We start from the raw sequence: 20,422 nt of genomic DNA, 5'->3' as shown, positions 1-20,422 counted from the left end.
ATCTTTTGTTGTTGCCTTCTCCAGGATTAACTTGCTTATAAATGAGGGTGGAGGCAAAGATGACATAGAGTGAGCTATCTATGAATTCTGCCGTTGGATTTAAAGCAGGGGAAATGTTGATTGGCTGTCAAATTATGTTCTTCCTAAGCTAAACTAGCAATTTTTATTCAACTGTTCTGCAGGGGAAAATAGATGGTTTTGCTTGAATATTATGTGTAGCTGTTGCCAGTCTTGAGCAGCTAGTAAATTGCTACTTCTGCTTTCCCTGTGAAGTTCACACATCTGTCAGGAGGGGAAAAACTACAGTCTCAGTCCAGCATTCATCCCTTAGATTGAGTACTGGTGCTAACGTGCACAAAGCACTCTGATTACTTCTTTGCTTCATTTAGTTTTTATGCCAATAGGGTGTTGTCTGAGAAGCTTTTTGATCCCCTATTAAGGAGCCATTATCGTCTGCCTTTTGGCAAGCCCTCCTGGTTGTGACCATACTGACAATAATGCTAACAGAATTTGACCTCTGCACCTTCGTTTGCCTTGTTGTTAAGGTATCTTCGAGATAGTAATTTACTGTTGATGAAGTATTATTCTGGATTTCAGTATTCAATCTTTTCTGCATTATGGCAGATTTTCTTCATGTAAATTGTTGGAGTTAGCAACCTCACATAAATGATTAGAAAATATAGTTCTTATCAAGTGTGTATTTGGACTATTTACTGTTTTACATATTTGAATAAGAGTCATTGCAGGGGCTGATGTTTCAAGCCTGTCCTCATTTGTAAACCTCACTGGGGCTTTGTGGGAGCGTTTCTGGAATTGGAACATATGAGAGCAAGTCTTGAAGTTTTCTCTGAGCTATCTGCATACATCTCTTCAACTCTGTCATTACAGCAAAGAATGTTTCTTTCCAGGCTAAAGAGAAGTACCAGGAGGGAAGTGGAGGAGTAACTGAAAGGATTAGAGTGCTTTCTGAGGTAAAACACATCTTATTTTAAAACAGTCTTCAGAAGGTTGGCCTTCAGTGGTTGCAGTTTAATGAATCCAGTTCTTTTTGATTTGTTTTCTCATGTTATTCTTTGTTTGGGGTAGGTTAACTAGTCCAGTCCCTAAATTTTAAATCCAGGCTGCCATTGATTTTCAGCTCGTGAAATGTGAGCTCAGTTTGTAAATGAAGGTAAATGTTCTGTATTTTATAACCTGTGTCCTAGAATTATGGAGGATTATTAATCATGCCTATAAATTCTTTGGAAGAAGAAAAGCTTAACTCTTATTTTTAGTTAAAATTAACAATTTCAAAATTTTATCTTCCAGGCACTTAAAAGCAATATTTGACTAGCAATTTTTTCCCATACATCAAATTATCTTATTACCTAAATCTGGTTTTCTGTTGCAGATTTTCTTTTTCCTTTATATTGATGCTCTGCCAAATTTTAATAAACATCTCCTGTCTCCTAAGTGCCTCCCCATGTTAAGTGTTTCATGGTTTTTTATTTAGAATTATAGCCCAATTTCCAAATACTTCAACTCTTTATCCAATTCTGTTTGGGTTTTAGAAACCAACTTTATTTATTAGACAATAAAGTCTCAGGAACAGTTGCATAAAATAGGTCACACAGTAAGAATGTGTTAGAAATTGTACAACAAGTTTGAGATGTTTTAGAACAGAATAGATTAGTTGAGTTGGAAGGGACCTACAGTGATCACCAAATACAGCAGTTTAATGTGAGTTTTCTAGCAAAGATTTCTGAATGCATGAATTCTTCAGAATTAGAGCTGCTTCTATTTCACTCTCAAAGACATAAGTTTGAAAAAGTATTTTGTGATGACTTCAGATTTACAGCGTGTGCTTTGGGAGCTGACTGACTGATAAGTAATGGTGAATATGTTACTAGCTGGCATCCCTCAAACTGCTTAGGTGCAGTGGTACATGTCTAAGGTAAAACAGACACATTGGATGTTAGTACTGATCTGTTTTCAGACCTCAGCCCACCTGGCAATACCATTACCACTGCAGGAATGCAGTAACAATGCAGCAGGGATTCCTTTTTGCTGCTGAAAAGGCTTATTGAAGCCTTAATGAAAGGGCTATTTTCACATTATAGAGTAGAATACTGAATTATTGCCTTGGCTATACTTTAGAATCATATATTTGCTTCTTTTCATTGTCTACATAGGCAAACTGGTTGCTAGAAGTGTTGAAATGCACTTTTGTTCTTCATATGTGGATTTTGCATATCTGTACCGTGCCAGTGCCAGCAGGCTGGACTGCTGCACCTTCTTTTGCTGCAGTGCTGTTTCTCATGTTTACAGTGTAACATGCTGAAGGCCTGATGCTTGGGCATCTGAAGGGCAGCGAGCATGGTTATATGATGAATCTTGATCTGTAGGGATATTGGTTCCTTTGTTCTTCCGTCCAGTGTCACATTGAAACACTTATATTGTTGTTTTTATTGGGGGTGCATAGATTTTCAATAACACCATGGTGTTGGGTCAAATTACTACCCTTTTTCTGTAATTTTTTACAACATTACTTTAGTTAAAGTTTCTGAATTTTTGAATGTTTGAAAAATCGTTCTTCATATAACAAATAAGATAGATTAGTTAAAATTTTTAAATAAAAACAGTTATTCAACAGAGACTTTTTAAATTCAATATTCATCTGGTTTAATTAAGAAAAAATCTATTTTAAGGTTACAGAAGCATTAGAGAAAGTAAAGCAGGAAACAGAAGAGAAAGGAAGCAGTATGACTGATGGTGGTAAGTACATTTTTGCTTCAGACAACATATCCTTTTTCTTGGTGACAGTTTTATGATATGTACTTCATTAAAATAAGAGCAATTACAAGGAGCAAAATCGTATCAGTGGGAAGGGAGGGATTAGAAACAAAATATAGGGCACGAAACATTTTAATAGCTTTTCACAGGTAAGATTTTCACACCTTGCTGAAGGTGTCTTCAGTTCTATACCAAACCTCAAATCAGGTATGGGGGTAAGGTTTCAGCTGAGCAAAGTACATAATTAAAAAGCCTGTCTTAATGTTGATGCACATTTTTATGAAGCTCTTAGATGTCAAGAAGACAGCAACATTGTCATTGCCTACTTCTGTCTTTAAAGTGTTTTGCATATTAAAAATGATGTATCAGTACAATCATGTCTTTAGAGTAGAACACCCTTTTGTTCATTCAACTCTTCAATTTTGAGGAGTGAATTACTGCAAACAATGCTTTTGTGTTAGGTGGCTGACAGAGTTGTACTGTTTATCTTTTTTTGGACAGCTCCTCTTGTGAAGATTAAACAGGCCTTAACAAAATTGAGGCAAGAAACCATTCAGATGGACATACAGATTGGTGTGATGGAACACACATTGCTCCAGTCAAAGCTGAAAGAGAAATCCAATATGACTAGAGATATACATGCAACAGTGATTCCAGAAGCCACAGTAGGTGCCTATTAAAATTGGTTGGATCTGACTCGGTTTGCCAAAAATGCAGTTTTCTACCGTTTGCTTTTTTTGTGAGCTCAGAGGATTTGCTTTTGTTGGAGTAGGAGGATTGTTTTTCCTGTTCCTTTTGAACAAGATGCTTGTTAAAAGATGCACTTTTTAAGAAGTAACATGCACACTTCAGACTCAAGAGGGAGCCATGCTTAGTTTTGTGCTGTAAAGATTTACTGCATATTTCTTCCAAATACATGAAATAAATTCTTCTTAGTGAAGATGTCTATATTTCTTTGGAGAATGTTATGTAGTGTGAAAGTCTGTAGAATGCTGCTGACAGCCTGTAATCTTGATACTCTGCAGTGCTGAAAGGAAATTGCTTGCAGAGGACTCGAAAGGAAGGTAAAATGTCTGTCATTGCCACTTACATACATTTAGATAAAGTGTTTAATTGATGATGCTGAAATAATACAGCCTTACCCTTTCTAACAGGCTGGGTCAAAGCTGTAATCAGCTGCAAGACTCTAACAGCAACAGCAATATCAAAATCTATATAAGACCAAAGAAGGTGAAAAGTATTGTTTGGAAATTACTCCTGGCTTTCTAATTTTTTGAAATGTGCCATCACTGTTTCAGAATCACTTTATATTAGCATTGGGTCAAATGCTGCTTTCATTTATAGTATTTAGAAGAGCTCTGTGGACATAATGTGGATTATTCTTGCTTTCTGTTCTTGTGTCAGAACACCCACTTTTGATTTCTGTGAAGGAAAAATGTTGCCAAATCTAGTTGAGTAATACAGAATGAGAAAAAAAATGTAGGAGGAAGGGGTTGGTAATGTAATGGCAACAGGGAGCTTGCTTTGTCTTAGTAAATGTGTAGGTAGGGAGTGATTCTAGATGTTAGTGGTAATGAAGGAGTATGGAGCAAAGAAATAACCTTATTAACGTACTAGTACATCCGTTTGGTTCTGGTTGGTCATGAGCTATGAACGATGTTAGTACAATTCCAGTTGCATTAAAATCCTCGCCTAATTTCTGCAGGCTGTGTCATTCATCTGATAAATAATTTGTCTCACTTAAAGGTGAGCAGTATTTTGCAGAATCAGTGGATCAGTTCTGTGTCTGAAAGTCAAGATACTTGACAAAGTCAGTGCTATGAGCCAGTGTAAGTTTGTTGTGCTTCAGTATTTCATTTGCCAAAAAGAAAAAGCCCTAAACCTATTGGATTTTAATAAGTGAAAGCTATCTGTAAATGTCGACTATTAGAATTTACCTGTGCAAGCTACTGCTGAAAATCTCTATGAATCACATTGGAAATTGGTTTCCAGCTCCTTTTGCTGCCTACCTATATCCTCCCACATTCAGCTGAAATTAGAAAAGTTATTATTCATGTTCCCTTTGTTAGGTGCTGTTGCTACTGCATATTTACTTTAACAGTGGCTTTACTTCAACTTAATATAAAGCAATTCCCTTTTGCATTGCCTGCAATGAAGCTCACCGATGCTTTTGGATTGCAGTGTTGTGTTGTGTAAATACTTTCCTGAAAAACTCCTCCTTCATGCTAATGTAACAAACATGATTAATCAAAACCTTTCCTTATGAACTGAGCTTCTAATTCTATTAGAAGTGAATCTGTTAAGACAAGCATGGCCAAAAACCCTCTAATGTGACAAAAATCTCCAGAAGAAAAGCCTCCTTTGTGCCAAAGTAGTTCTAAATATCGTGCTAATCATCTGGAATTGATTTTTAAAGGTACTGTCTGAAACTGCCTTCATTTAAGTAGAACACTTCTGTTGTGTTCTCAGGAGTGGTGTGGCATTTAATTGTCATGTGGCAAAGAGTGGCATTTGCCCATTGAGACAGTAAAAGCACTTGACCCTGCTTTGAAAGTAGCCTTACTGATTCAGCAAGTGGCCACACCACCTTCCTTAAAAGCAGAGGAGAGCAGTGAGGCCTGTCACAAGCAGCCTGAAAGGCCCTTCTAGAGAAGCAAAGATCCGTGTAATTATTCCACTGCTGAATCAGTGCAGGAAGCAGAAGCCACATTAAAATTAAATCACTTGGTTCACATTACTTCCTGCACTGCTCATCTATGCAGTGTCAGAACAGAAGACCAACAAAACAAAGATGTCCCTAAGTTAGTAGGATGCACGTAAAGCTGTTCTATAAAAAAGTCTGTCTTCATCTGGAGAGGATTTAGGAAAGGACTATTCACAAGAGTTAACTTTTGTATCCAGCTGTCCTCTTCCACGGTCTCTTAACATTTTCAGTTCTCTGGAGCATCAGCATGGAGGCAAAGTGTCACTGTCAGATTTTACCTAGAAGCCAGGTAGAAACAGCCCGTAGACAGACCCAGAAATCGTGCAGAGAGAAAGGAGCTTCCTTTGCTCACTTTGGTTAGAGAAGCCATGGGCTTTGTCCTTGTCATGAGGACTGCAATAGTTCGGTCTTGTATGTGGCCCTGCTATGAGCTGGCACTTGGCTCTTGGAAACATGTTGTTGAGAAAGGCTCATCAGTAGCCAGCTCACTCTCCTGCATGTACTCCTCACAGTTCCAGGAAAGGAACACTTGCATCACATTACTTCTTAGAGTTTCTTCAGGTCTGAAATACCTGTGAGCCTTATAAGGTGACCCAATGTCTTATATCCCTGTCTTTTGTCTAGGCTAGGATGTAAGTGCCCTGCTGAGAACTGGAAATAGCCTTAGTGCTAGGTACTCTATTAGAGGTGCTCTTTATAGGCCACTTAGGGTATTTGAGACTGATTACATGCATTACCCTTTTACTTTAATAAATATAATATCCCGCTCCCCATTCTCTTCTAATGTCAGCAGATAGCATGAATTGCTGTGCTGATAAAATGTGCAAAGGACTGTATTTTTACCTTTTAATCCATTTCTCTCACAGACAACCTCCTATAGACTTAGTGACTTAACACTGAAATCGCAAGAGTTTAACAGTGGCTTTTAATCATATGCCAGGAATTCATTGTTTCAGCACTGAGACGTTAATCATTTGAACTTAGATTGCTGAGTGCTGTGCAGGAAGCTGAATGAGTTCAATGAGTTCGAGAAACGACTGTTATAAACAACTCTCAGATCTGGTCAAAATATTCTCACTCCTGTCTGTTGATGGCGTTAAAGGCCTTCCCCTCTTCACCCTCCCAAAAGAGGAACTTCAGAGAAAATTTTTTCTTGAAAGGGAGAACCTTTATGTCCACCAACTATTAAACTTTTTTTTTTTTTTTTTTTTTTTTTGGCAATACAGCCCTACTGTGCACTACAACATACAAAAAATCACTGTATTGCTAATTGTAAGTTACAGTAAGGGCAAGCAAGTCATCTGTGCGTGACCTATAAAAAAAACTAAGCATAAATGAAGAGCCTGTGTGTGAACATTTCCAGCTTCTGTGCTCTTTGAATTTTGCATCCAAATTTTGCATCCTGGGCTTCCGTCCAAGTTTGACAAATGTTAATGAGAAAAAGAAGGAGTTGGTTGATGCTGTGCTGGCACGCTGGCTGTGTGCCCGCGCGGGGATGTCAATGCTGCAGTGTACCCCCACAAGGCAGCTGCACGTGCATGCGCACAGGCCTGCGCGCCGGCCTCTCCTGGCGCTGGAACCAGCAGCGCGACAACATGCCTGTGGAAACCCTGGCCTACTTCCTGCAGCCTCCCTGCTTTCCATTTGCTTCTGCATGGATTCGTGTTTTAGGAAATAGTTGGGCGATACCTGGCAAAGGCATGAAATAAAGCTCAGGAAAAGTTAATCAGTACCTGTGACTTTAAAGTAAACAGAGGATATGAGTACTGGCTTTTCTGCATGAATACTGCTCATAGGTGGGGACTTTCCACAGAAGGCATGGAGATAGCAAAGGTTCTTTTCATCTGCCATTTCCTCTTTTCAATATATTTTTCATTCAGCAATGCCATTACCAGGGCTTTCTCATGTATTAGCTAATACTTAGCTGTTGCTCCAGGGCTTGGTGTTGCTGGAAATGTCTGTCTTTCAGCCTCCTAGTAACAGCCCTACCATTTTGCAATTATTCCCACGCAACACTGGAATGAGCAGGGTTGAGAGCTTTTTACTGAGAGTAAGTAACGATTTGAATAATGTTAGTCTTTCACTTACTGCCTAGTTTTACTCCATTCTTTTTTCATTCCTGGTCTCAGTAGTTGGGATTGGCTATATTTCAGTGTACCATCCCAGAAGTAGCTGGGATGCATCCTGTTGTAAAAATTAACAAAGGTGAATATTTTAAGGCGAGAAGGACAGAATAATTATTTCTAATAATATTCCTCCTGATAACACACTAATTGCAATTGTTCATTCAAAAATATTTTTCTGTTTCTGTCGTTTTCAAAGGATGACAGTATTTCAAATGACACCTTAGTGTTATTCAATAGTAACACAAAGAATTAAACTGTGGAGTGTAGGCATCCCTTGGACAAAAAGTTTCCCATCCCTCCTCTAGTTTTAGGGCAGAAGTTTCTTGTTGTATCTTGGCATGGGGGCTCTTGTAAGGTTTTAGAGAGTTCTCCTTATCCCTCTTCAGCATGGCTTGTCCATGAGCGTTTTGCCTCAGTTTCCCTCCATTTGGGAAAGGATACAAGCCAATAGTCAGACCAAAAGGGAGGGGCTGTTTGTCAAATTTTCCTGGAAACCAGTGCCCAAAAAATGGTGCAGAAGGTTTCAAAAGGTTTGACAACATCTGTTGAACATTATTTCCTTTGTTACAGGAGGTGCACAAGTTCCCGGTATGATGGCAGGAAGAATTTCTGACAAGTTTATCAAATGCTGTCTTGCAACAGTAAAAACGATGAAAACTGTGATCTTGAAAGTGTCACTCATTTATTTTGTACTAATTTGTCTAGCAGCCATTTCATTACAGCCTTCTGTAGAGTGCCTGTAAAATCAAGTAAAACATTCCTGAAGATTTTCATCATCTTCAGCGATATAATACTGACCATGAAGAAGAAAAAATATTGTTCTGAGAAGACTTTTCCTGGGACAGAAGAGTGTACTCTAAGTGTGGCAAGATGTGGCAGGTTTGGAGGGTTCTTTCTATAAGTAGTCCATTATGCTGACTTTTGTTTGAATAAGGACATACCTGTGAGTGTGTTTGGGTTTGTGAGGACTCTTACCGAAAAAAGGAATTGCAGGTAACTGTGTTAGAGAAGATAAACAACTAAAAGCCAGTTCAGTTTTCTATCAGTTGAGAACAGGATTGAAATACAGGTAACAAATTCATATGGATAGAATGAAAGAGCTTCCTTTAAAAAGCTCTTCCATACTGTCTTGGCTTAAAATGTACAAAACATGCCTTCGCTTAGGTATATTCCATTTGTTGCTTCTAGTTAATGTGCATCTCTCTGAAGTGCACAGAAGTGTGACAACATGACCTGAATATAACGGATGTGGTCAGTCCAACTGAGATCTGCTAAGCTGAGTGGAACTGATTTGGTGTGTCTCTGTAGAGTGCCACCTGTGAACAGCCACTGGTGACACCGATGCAGTGTGGGTGTCAGGAGATAAGAAGCAGGAAGCTGGTCCCATTTCCTGCCAGAAAAACCGCAGGTTCTACAGTGCTTCTCTCCTGTAGGAGACTGTAGAAGGCTGGACAAACTGAATTTGTTAGTACAGCTACATACAGAGGGAAGATGAACACCATGGTGCTTGCCACCCTTCTGCTAAGACCAGCTAACCAAAATTCAGTGTCCCATTGATTGCTCTAATCAGGGCGAAGAGGAAGTGAGGAAGGGTAACTTTTGTGCCTAGAATGAATCAAATAAACAGCAGAAAATAAAACACACAACCTGCTCACAAATTCAAGTACTCTTCTTGAATTAATCTCTTGACTAGTTTCTGGGGTCAGGCTAAGCATTCTGAGTAAGGATAGGCTTTCCTACCTCACCTGTGTTTTTCCAGATCTTCACCACCTCTCTCTTTTTGATATGCAATAACCTTTTTGCCTGAAGCCTCGGAATTTAGGCTGGATCATTTATCTTTGTCTGGTGGACAGACATTTTTATCTTGCACCTTTCAAAACCACCTGCTTCTGGAAAAAAACTTCCTTTTTATCTGCACCACAAAGAGTTGTATTGAAACCCAGAGTTTCAAAGCAGTTTAACTTGACCTTTACCAGCATAAGGTTTGGCTAGGAGGAGCAAAGCTTTCCTTTGTGAAAAACAGTTATTCTGTTCAATGGTAGAAGAAAAGAAGAAACGAAGAAGATGGGGCCAGACAATGTCTCTTCTAGAAGGCTGTAATATTCCCTGCAGGACCCCAATTTTTATCCTGTGCCCACATACTGTGTCTCTAAACACCCGAATTTGCCATTCCTGATTTTAGCAGAGTGACCCCAACATAAAGCTTGAAGAATATAGCAGTGAGCAAGACCCATGGCATACAGAAAGATCTTTCAGTGCTCAACAGTAACTAAGTCTGCATTTGAGATGAAACATGTAATTTATTTTTTAGAGACTCAGAATACAAAATACCAGTTTATCAGTGTGAGAGACCTTCTGACAAGCTGCGGATAAAGCTTGACTGTGATGCAGAAAATGCAATAACAGTAGAGGGTTATTAACTCTTCTTATGACAATCCATCCTATATTTCATTCCAGAACATGCTGATAGCTCCTTTTCACCATGTCTTAAGTGTGCCAGCTCTATTATACAGATCCCAATCTTTAAACCATGCTTTGGCAAATGTATCCTTTGTGGCACTTGCGTGATCGATTATTCTTTACTCAGTGCCGTGATTGTTTACAACACACCACAGTCTTCCACTGCGAGAAGACACATTTATTACAGACAATGGTGCCAGTGCTGATCTGTTCTTATTTGCCATTTCAAAACAAAAGCCAGACAAAAAGGCATCTGTTTTCAGTGTCTGGTCAGGTTAGTACTGGAAGTCTCTTCTTGGTGCTTTTCAACCTATGTTGGAATACAGCTGCCAGTGCTCAGGGACCCCTTTCACTGGGGGCCACCTCCCTAGAAGAGCTGCTGTGGACTCAGGCTAATTCTAGCACTGACCTGCCTTTCACAAGCTGTTTAGGCAAATCTTCACACTGAGTCATTAGAGCCCTACAAATGGTATACAGTTAAAACATCCAAGAGTGTCAAAATGAGTCATATTTTCAAGTGACAATTGCTATTTCGAGTGACTGTTTTGCATTACACTTACCAGGACATGCAGGAAACAACAGTGTTTAAGCTTTCCTGTGCTCGTGGTTCCTAGCACGTGACCAGCCAGGGCAGTTATATCACTGAGCCACACCTTGCTCTTATCCAGAAATCATATTCCCAGCATACGTGTCATACTTATCAGAAGGAAGTGACTCTGGACTTCTTCAAAAAGTCGTTTCAGGCAAAGAAGGGTGTTGCTTTCAGTGGCCAGCCTGACTTGCAGGCCATACACCCTCTGCCTTGGAGAGAGCTGAAAACCTCTCGGTATCTGCAACAGTACCAACATGCCAAGGGAAGAAAGGCAAAGTTAAGGACATGGTAGTAGTCACCATTCCCATGGACTAGAGACTTGAAGACAAAAGCTGGGGAACACAAAGAAACAACTGGACATGCTCATGCAGAGAAACAATTCCAAAAAGGAAATGGTAAGGCTGCAACATCAGTAGGTGGAACAGCATGTTTCTGTCATGCAGAGGGGCAGAAGGGATTGCTGCACTTGCAGAGAAGAGCCAACAAGGAAGAAAAATAGCACTGGAATGAGCATATTGGCTATGAGAGTGAAAAGTGAGACCAAAGCACACAATAAGAAAAAGGTGCAGCTCATTGAAAGAGGTGAAAAAAGAGGTACTGAGGGTGAGGAGGACAGACTGATAAGGAATTGAAGTTCTCTACAGCCTAGCACAAGTCATGGGACATTCCCACCAGCCTCTGCACACACACAAACACCCCAAACAAACAAACAAACAAACAAACCTGTTTACCACTGCTGCCTTTGGTATCCAAAAGCCACAAGAAGAAATGAAATAAGGAGAGGAAAAAACACAGGGAGGAGTTAAAAGGTTAGGTGAGGACAAGAGTCTAAGCCACTTCAAAAACAGATACACAAGCAAAGGAAATTCTAAACGGAAGAAGATGAAGGGGGGAGGAGGAGGAATACAGAAACCAGTGAGCTGAGTATGCGAGAATAGTGCTGGTTTCCACATAAACCTCCTTTGTTAGTAGCTCTTCGAGTTCTGGTTTCTGAATAGCTGGAGCTGTTCCCACTGTTCTGCAGGGAGATACTGCATTATTTGCTGCAGCCACAATGAAACAGTTAAGCAGGGTGTAAACTCTTGCAGTGGTACAAGCAAGGCCCTACCCATAACAGCTACAAGCCTTGTTTGGCTACAGCCTTGAGGAGAAGGGGGGAAATTCTTAAAGCAACACTTTCCAGGGCACTGTTTTCCCTCTTGCTTTTTTTTTTAATCTCTTCTCTATGGAGATAAGCTGCATTTCACTGCTGCTAATTGGTAGATAAACAGGATTTAATTATTTAATGTTGCATGTTTGGTATAATTTTCACAAGTAATAGGGAAATTTCAAACAAAACTAAAGCTGTTTTACAGTTTTTTTCAGTTGACCAGTGGTACCTCCAGTGGAGTTCCTGTTGAACACTTCCCTTTTTTTTCCTGTTTGCAAGTTCAAATTTGGTCAAAGGGCAGAACCCACAATTATCGCTTCAGGCAGATTTAAAGACAGTTACAATTAAATACAACTTCGTTCAAAGCATCCGTTGGAGACCTGCTCCTTGAGGAGAGCCATAAGCCCATGTAACTCAGAAAATTAATTTCATACTTGTTTCTTCTTTGTCCCTACTCCAAACCCTAGATTTGTGATGATGAGTAGGTTGAAAATACTCATGCCTAACTAAATTCAGGTGGAAAAATGTCCACATGAGGAGGCCAGAATGCTGTAGAAACCAGTAGCAGAGTTCCAGCTAGGGTTCGGCTGGAGAGCTGCCTGTCCCTGGCATCCTGCCCCAGAACCACGACCAGCCATATGTCTGTGTGCCCTGGGCCTGGGCCAGTCTGCCTGGCAAGACTCCTGGCCCCACAGGGATCTACCAAGCTGGAGATGGCAGTGCCTTGTGGTCTGCCTACTGGCTCTGAAAACCTGCGCAGCCCCAGCTCTTTAGGGCTGCTTGGCTGTACAGGCAGGCATTGGGATGAAGCCTGTACAGAGATGGAGCACTCTGCCAGACAGCTACAGTGGGAAAAAAACAAACATGGCCCTGGGATTCCAGCTTTCCTGCTGGGATAAGCTGAGCTAATGAGAAGCTGCTGTGGGTGTGTTCAGCTGTCCCTTTTGTTTCCTCATCTGGACGTTTCTGTCACTTCCCTGCAGGAGTTCCCAATGCACAGCAGTGTGATGAGCAGGAACAGCTCACAGATCAGGCTGAAAACTAATCTGGTAGGAGCCCCTTCTGCCCACCCACCCCATGCAGCCGGCTCAGCAGCCCCTTGAGAAGACAGAGAATTGGAAACAGAGGAAAGGAAGGCATTGGAGAATTTTCTGTTGGCAATGCACAACCAGCTTGCACTGGTGGTCTGGCTGCTGCCTGCAGTGCCAGTCTATGATTCCTCATTAGCCATTACTGGGTGCCACCAGTACTGAAGAGTTTCACCATGCAGGCAGGTAAACAGTACGTAATAACTAAAAGTAAAATACTCTGCTAATTATTCCAGTTATTTCCAAAAGTAAAATACTCTGCTAATTAATTTTTCTTACATTTGAACTCATTCTTGAGAGGTTCTGTCAGAGAAATTATTAAATGATCCTACCTCCACCTTGCAAAAGCTTTTACTTTCAAGACAGAATAGATTCCTTGCTGGTCACTCCCTTCTGAACTCTCATGAATATAGTTTTGAAAGACCTTCTGGCTAATTAAATATTTGGGAAAATAATGGCAGAATGTCAGCCACTTTATCTCATACTATTATAATAATAAAGATCTTGTATAATATTATCCTTTTATACTCATTTCGGCCTTTTTCCTGTTGTCTTGGAATATCTCCTTTGTCATTCATTGATTTTATTCTTAAGAAGAGCATTGCACTGAAGCACAGGGTAGGCTGAGGCTCATAGCCATACAAGAAGTCAGAGCAATCACATTCACCCATGGTGTTTTCCAGTGTAATATCTATCGTCTTTAGTGGACGTTGCATCTCTCTCTCTCCATTGTGGGCTCTAATATATGCAGAAAATGGGAGCTCAGGGAGTCTGAGGTAAAATAAACTGGAGGCTGAGGACCCAAGAAAGTAAGGACTATTGCATATGTTTGCCCTTGTCCCCAGGCACCCACATCTGGGTGCTGTCATTATAGAACATGCCAAACTGCTTTTAGGGCAGACCCAGCACAGCCGGTTCATATATTCTACAGCATCTGAATTTGGCCCAAATCTCAGGGAGTTCTTGCCATCGACTGAAACTTTGTGGCTAGGAAACTACACATTGTCACAAATCATGTTGCACACTCACTGGGGAAACATTCCTCCGACAGTCCAGTCTCCCTGCTCAAACAGCTTCATGTGCTACTCATAATGCTCTATAGAAGTAGCATACATGACATTACATGCACATAAAAAGTCTCTAAAAAAATTAAACACTTGTTAATCTTGTGGGGACATTGTGCTGAAAGGGGCGTATCCATCAAAAGAAAACCAATTCCATTTCATGCAAGCTTATCAAGAAAATATACACAATATGCAACCATTCCACAGCTGCCAAAAGAAATCAGTCTAATTTCTTTTTTTAGCTGGAAGGGGAAATTTAACCAGGCAAAGCTGTTGGAAGCCAAGAAGACTATTAAAAAAAAAAAAAAAAAAAAAAAGAAAAAGTAGAAACCATCCACAATTTCATCGAAAGGCAGAAGTTTGTGAAATCAAGCACTTGGCCAAGTGACATAGTTTAACATTAATATGGCTGCATGTGAGGCCACATTAGTGAATTTATTGGTGGACTGTCTATAATCCTGAGAACTAAACATAGAGAAAACATTTTGTGCAGTTCTGTTTCTGGTATTTCTCTATCCTTATCTCTCCCATCCTCCCTCCTCTCTATTCCCGTCTTGTCCCTCTCCCATACAACAACTGGTTGCATGCTAACAATATTTTTCTTTGTATTTCTGCAAATACCATTAGATCCAAGCATGTCTCATGGAATTTGAGGCTATCATCTGTTCATATGTACTGGGTAGTCAGCAACTTCCACAAGACAACCATTCTCCTCACCCAGATTTAATTTGCTTAAAAACATCTCAGGAATTCTTTGAATTGTTTAATTGTTTTAAATTAGCAACAAGAGATGCCCTCCCACTAGCCTCCCCAATTGCACCCAACCTGAATTTGGATGCATTAAGAAGAAAATCAGTGAATGCCAACCTGCATGCCATTAGAAACCATTCAGGCCAAAGAGGGGCCAGATGTTAGAATAATTTGCAAAAAATTACTACTGGGAAAAAAGAGACTTTGTGCAGGGTGGCTGGATTATCCTGTCCAGTAGGAGACTGAGAGCTGCTGAACCAAGAGAGGGGGAGGACAAGGTTGAGAGTGCTGGGGTTGTCCAGCCTAAAGAAAAGAAGGCTCCAGGGAGCCCTTAGAGCAGCCTCCCAGTACCTGAAGGGACCCAAAAGAGAGCTGGAGAGGGACTATTGACAAGGGCAGGTAGTGATAGGACAGGGAGGAATGGCTTTAAACTGAAAGAGAAATTTACATTAGATGTTAGGAAGAAATTATTAACTGTGGGGGTGGTGAGAAACTGGAACAGGCTCCCCAGAGAAGCTGTGGATGTGCCATTCCTGTTGAAGGCCAGGTTGGATGGGATTTTGAGCAACATGGTTTAGTGGAAGCTGTCCCTGAATGTGGCAGGGGTGTGGTGGGAAGTGGAACAAGATGATCTTTAAGGTCCCTTCCAACCCAGACCTTTCTATGATTCTAAAGCTGCACAGTCCTTGCCTGGGCTCCACTAGGAAGCTGAGTGAAGACAGCACGGACTTCTCCTGGGGATGGCATGTGAGCTGCCACAGGAAAGATGGTTCCAGGAGATTCTGCTTCAGAGATACACCTAGGAATCAAAACGTTTCTGTTCTCTGGGAGAGGGCAGTTAATGACTTACTCTAGGAGTAAGTGATCCATGTCTAGTAGTGGATCCCCATGCAAATAACCCTTACAGATACTATGTGAATATGCTTACATTTTTCTGTGTTTGTGGTGCAGTCATTCTTCAGGTCCTTGTGGCTTAATTATCCTCTTGGGACCTCAGTCACTGCCTCTGAGTGAAGTGATATGTCTCCATCTAGGTATTCCTCAGATGAAAGCAGTGATATTATAATTACTACAGTACCATCATGCTGCAAATGGACTGCTTGTGCTTGGTTACCTACCACAGACTTAATCCATGGGCATAACAGTCTTCTCTTTGTGTTTTCACAGCCTGGCTCTTCAAAGGAAGACCTTTTGTTTCCTTCCAGGATGATAAATGGGTTTTAGCTTTATTTTCTCAGAGGGAAGCTTATGTGATTGTACTGTCTGTCATCTGTCTACACCGATAAGTTTTTAACTGCCACAGCCAATTATAATTATTTCCAAAGGAAAAAACTGCCAGAGGCAGACATCTCCATGATAATGATATTTCTATGGATTTTGTGAAAGACAGCAGCAGACTGGGCTGGAGCTAAGGAGGAGGAGGAGGAGGGACAGGACAAAGCACAAGACCACACTGAGAGCGTGCCATGTCAAGGAAGTCTGGGAGGCCTCAGCTGATCCTCAGCCCGTCCTGGCTGAAAGCAGACAGGCAGCCAGTCTGCAGCCCTGGAGAGTCAGTGGGCATGGGTGTCTCTGCAGTCATCTAACAAAACATACTGTTCTTGTCCATGGGTGTGATTTCATAGGGGACATCACTGTTGCTGTGGCTGCTGTGGGGGAGAGGAGGAGCAGGCGCAGCCCTTCTTTCTGCTGGCTGTATGCAGGGATCTCGTAGTGTTGATGCAGGCAGTAGCACTGTGTTGCCCTGGGCCTTGCAGGCTGCAGAACCTGGGTGGTGGCTGGGCTGGGCTGGTAGGTGCCCCCAGGCCAGACAGACAGGCAAAGTGCAAGGCACGGTCAGCATATGCTCCATGCTGCCACTAATTGAACATAATGGGTTCACTCCTAACAAAGACTCCTAGTGTGGGGGACAGTGTGTTCTCTGTTCTCAGAGACCTGCCAGCCACTAATGAAAGCTGCTAATGCCAGCTTTGTAAATGCATTTAGGTGACTGAGCCAGAGTTTTGAGGACAGGTAGAGCCTAATTCTCTGACATCAAAAGGGACTCTGACTTGCACTGCATGGGAAACCATGTCTTTAAACAACTTCAAAGCTATGACCATTTGTCCTTAAATATTTTAGAAGAATTGACCCTCTCTCTGAGCGACTCTTGCCTGACATGAGAGGTTTCTAGAACCCTTGAGAACCAAGTAACTTAGGTGAACCTTTCCCTGGAATGATACATATTACTTCACCGCTGCAGGTCGTTCCTGAAAGAAGCAAAATGCCCAAGGTGAAAGCAGATCACCATCTTCACTGCCTAGCTACCATGACGTGTAATTCCTCTTGGCTTGTCAATAACCTGATCCAGTTATCCCGGTCTTCTGTAAGTGGAGGGCAGCTGCAGGTAACCCCCAGGTTGCTCTACCCAGCTGTCTCAGCCGTGGCCTGCAGCAGGGGTTTAGTGACCTGGAACAGAAATCTGCATTCAGAAGCCCTCATGGCAGGAGAGTTTCACAGGCTGGAGTTTCACCCTCCCTTATGTCACTGTTAGCTGAACCTTCCCCAAAGTGGTTTTTGTTGAGCAAGAGTGAACAGGATTTCTTGTCTCCCACATCCCCCTACTAAGTCACTAATGTCACTAAGTTGCCTGATGAATCCCAGCACCTAAGCAGCAGCTGAAGAAAGAAAATTGCAAAAAAATGCATTCAAGTACACAACAAGAGTAGAAAGAGAGTATGCGAAGAAGGGGAGGGTTGGGAGCATGAAAGAAGCACTGTTTCCCTAAAATAGTTTGTTTTGAAACGGAGGACAAATGACTGCATTTTAGCCCTACCAAACATCTGTGAAAGGTTAACATTTCTTCACAGCATTGCTTTATTTTTGCCTAGGTCTTCAGCAGCTATTACTCAGTTAATCCAGGCTTTGGCCCTTGGGAACTTCTTTTATGTGCTAGTGCTTAGAATTCCATTAATATTTATAAATGTCACTTGAATTCCATTTTTACCTTCTTACCCAGGAAGGAACACTCTTAAAAAGAAAATATTGTTGCTTTTCATTTTTAATTTTTTCCCCATGTTTTTGTTGGGTTTGGTTTCGTTTTCTTTTTTTTTAACTGTAGTAAGTTCAGGTTTGAGCCTGTTCTAAAAATGTCATATTCTATAGAGCTGTGATATACAGTTTTGCTAGTCCTGCCTATGCCCCCAAGAAGAGCCTGAGAGTTAGATGTTAGGCCTGGAAAAATGGAGATGGTGTCTATTTTCAGCTCTGCCACTGGCTAATTTTGCAACCTTAGTCAGTTCATTTAACCTCGGCACGCTTAGGTTTCCAGATCAGAAGCGAAAGGGATAAAAGGCTTCTCTGTGAATCCTTTGTGGTGGCTGAGGAAGAACAAGGTATTACCCATCACATTGCTGCCTTGTGAGCTCTGGGTGTGGGTGGTTTCTGTGTTAGGGTAGGGTACCTGTGGTGAGTGAATCCGGGAACCCAGATGGAGGCTGGCCACTGCATTTCTTGCCAAGGGACACAGCCCTCACAGTCGGTTTGACAAATCACAGCTACTGACACCCTTTGCTTTAGGCATTCAGGCTTTTATGTCACTCTGCAGCAGCTTCCTGCCAGCCACAGCAGTCGCTGCCTCCTGTTCATTGGCTTTTGTATGTGACTTGTGCCTGTCACAGCTTGCTGACCCCAGAGAGTGATCAATGGCACTCCAAAGAGCTGTAAACCAGTCAGTATAAAATGGCAGATCCGTGCCTAGTAGTGGTAATAAAATAAATTGTCTAATTTAAAGACAGTTAAAGACAGAAGTATGCCTTGGAAGTTGTAAATGAGATGCAGTCTTCAAAATGTATGACCTCTCACTTTTGGAGCACTTGGACTTAAACACAAGTCAGCGTCGGAGATGTGCTTTTAACAGCTGCTGAGATGTGTTTCTCTGTGAGCTTCTACAGCATGAACTGCTGGGCAAAACAAGAGTGATGTTTAAAAGTGGTTAAAAACATGCAGCTCTTGTATTACAGAAGAGGTTGCTCTGTGTTCCTGGTTCAGAACAGAAAGCAGAGCTGCCCACACTTTGTTTCAGTGGGCATCTGAACTGCCTTGTGCTGCACAGTCCTGCTTCGTGAAACCATCAGCAAGCAGAGGCATTACAGACATTTCTCAGCAGCAGACGGCAGAGCACTACAAGACAAAGTATTTCAGGTGCACACCTAGCTGGATGGCACAGCAACCTCCAACATAACAATCCCCAGGGAAACTGCCTGCGAAGAGTTATCTGTGAGGGATTTGTGAGACCCGGCTCAGTAGTACAGGAGGCAGCAGCACCTGAGAGAGCAGTGCTCTCCCACGCGAGGCTCCTGGCCCTATGAAATTTCCCATGCGCGCTGTTTTTCTTCTAGGCCAGCGTGGGTGTGATATATGTTACCTTAGCAACAGGGACAAGTGCGTGCTGCAGCTGTAGCCTTCTCTTTGCAGCAGGAGAGCATCCCTCGTTTTCTTACAGAAAATGCTGTGCAGTTCCCCACAAAAGGGACCCCAGTGTCTGTGGCTATCAACGTGCTGGCACGCAGGGCACAGACACAGATATGAGCTACGGCTGATGCAGACATGTCTTCCCTGCTACCCTCTGCTCCAGCTCGTCTCTTCTGGCCTCCAGAGAACATCATCTGAGTCAGTCTGGCAGGAGCAGGATCAGCAGCTTCGTGCCAGCCCCCTCCATCGTTTCTCAAGTCAGATGGCTCAAGGCCTTTGACTAAACTCGAATGCCAGAGGATGTCTGAGTGCTTTATGAATATCTGGAGGAAACAAACGCAGCAGTCAAGGCCTCAGTACTCATTAATCACTTAGGGAGGGCCGGGGAAAATGTAAGAGAATAGAGACTCAGGAAGCAGGGCGGGGGGTTGTGGGGTAGACCCACCCAATATAAGCCAATATAAATGTTGCAAAACCCAATAAATGCAGCAAATCCACAGGAGACATAAAACCTATGGAAATTCAGTTTCTGACAGAATTTTGATTCTGCCCTGGCTTTCGTCCTCTGTTGAACCTTGAGACTCATAACAACGTTGTAAATATATACGTCTATAAATGTACATAAAGGTGTATTCCCCAAATGTATTTAACAGACCTCTTTTTTAATGCCTCACCAACACGTTTGAGAAAAAAGTATGCAGATTCAAGATTTTAAGACAACTCTACATTAAAAGTTCTAATAAGAGCTACTACTGAAAAAAAACCAACCCAAAACAAAAAAAACCCCAAACAAACTCGTTGAAACATTTGCTGAAATAGTCAAATGTATATCTTACTGCAAACATAGGAAAAAGGAGCATTTATCCTCGTTTTCAAATGAAGTGCAACAACCGATCACTTACAAGTTCTTCCGTGTTTCTGAACACCTTGTGTTTCCCTTGCACTTAGTGCGTATGACTGCAGCCAGGAACAAACATACCCCTGGAGAGGCCGGTCCTCCACAGGCTTTTAGCGACAAGGAGGATGCCCTCAGGCCCCGGTCAGCTGACTACGGGGAAGGGACGGGGGAAATGAAAGCGCTCCCTCGGTCCTCTCCCGGCCCCGCCGGGCCGCGGCCCTGCCCACCTCAATGGGGCTCCTACCCTTCAAAAAATCAAGCTCTTTCGTAATCAATAAAGCGTTGGAGGAGTCACCCTGTGAACGCTTCCCCTTTTATTGGAGCCGGCACCTTCCCCTGGCAGCCATTTTACCCGGCGCCAAACGC

The 20,422-nt window shown here is 42.0% G+C and overlaps 1 protein-coding gene across 5 annotated transcripts in view; it reads left to right on the top strand.

Moving 5' to 3' along the window:
• Nucleotides 1–20,422, top strand: part of IFT57 (intraflagellar transport 57) — a 33,725-nt gene that overhangs the window by 9,993 nt on the left and 3,310 nt on the right. The window contains exons 9-14 of one of the 5 annotated variants that reach the window (XM_088156594.1): nucleotides 909–971; nucleotides 2,688–2,754; nucleotides 3,274–3,437; nucleotides 6,703–6,748; nucleotides 7,505–7,526; nucleotides 8,173–8,265. In XM_088156594.1, the coding sequence (XP_088012720.1) occupies nucleotides 909–971; nucleotides 2,688–2,754; nucleotides 3,274–3,437; nucleotides 6,703–6,748; nucleotides 7,505–7,524 (360 nt within the window). In that variant the 3' untranslated portion in view covers nucleotides 7,525–7,526; nucleotides 8,173–8,265. Of the gene's footprint in view, nucleotides 1–908; nucleotides 972–2,687; nucleotides 2,755–3,273; nucleotides 3,713–3,797; nucleotides 4,477–6,702; nucleotides 6,749–7,504; nucleotides 7,527–8,172; nucleotides 8,266–20,422 lie in introns of those variants that run through there. The other 4 variants (XM_088156602.1, XM_088156612.1, XM_088156607.1 and 1 more) reach the window with 4 other exon arrangements.

The sequence above is a fragment of the Sturnus vulgaris genome, chromosome 2, assembly GCF_052056855.1.
Source record: "Sturnus vulgaris isolate bStuVul1 chromosome 2, bStuVul1.hap1, whole genome shotgun sequence".
Classification (NCBI taxonomy): Eukaryota; Metazoa; Chordata; class Aves; order Passeriformes; family Sturnidae; genus Sturnus; species Sturnus vulgaris.
This window is presented reverse-complemented; position numbering and strand designations above follow the sequence as displayed.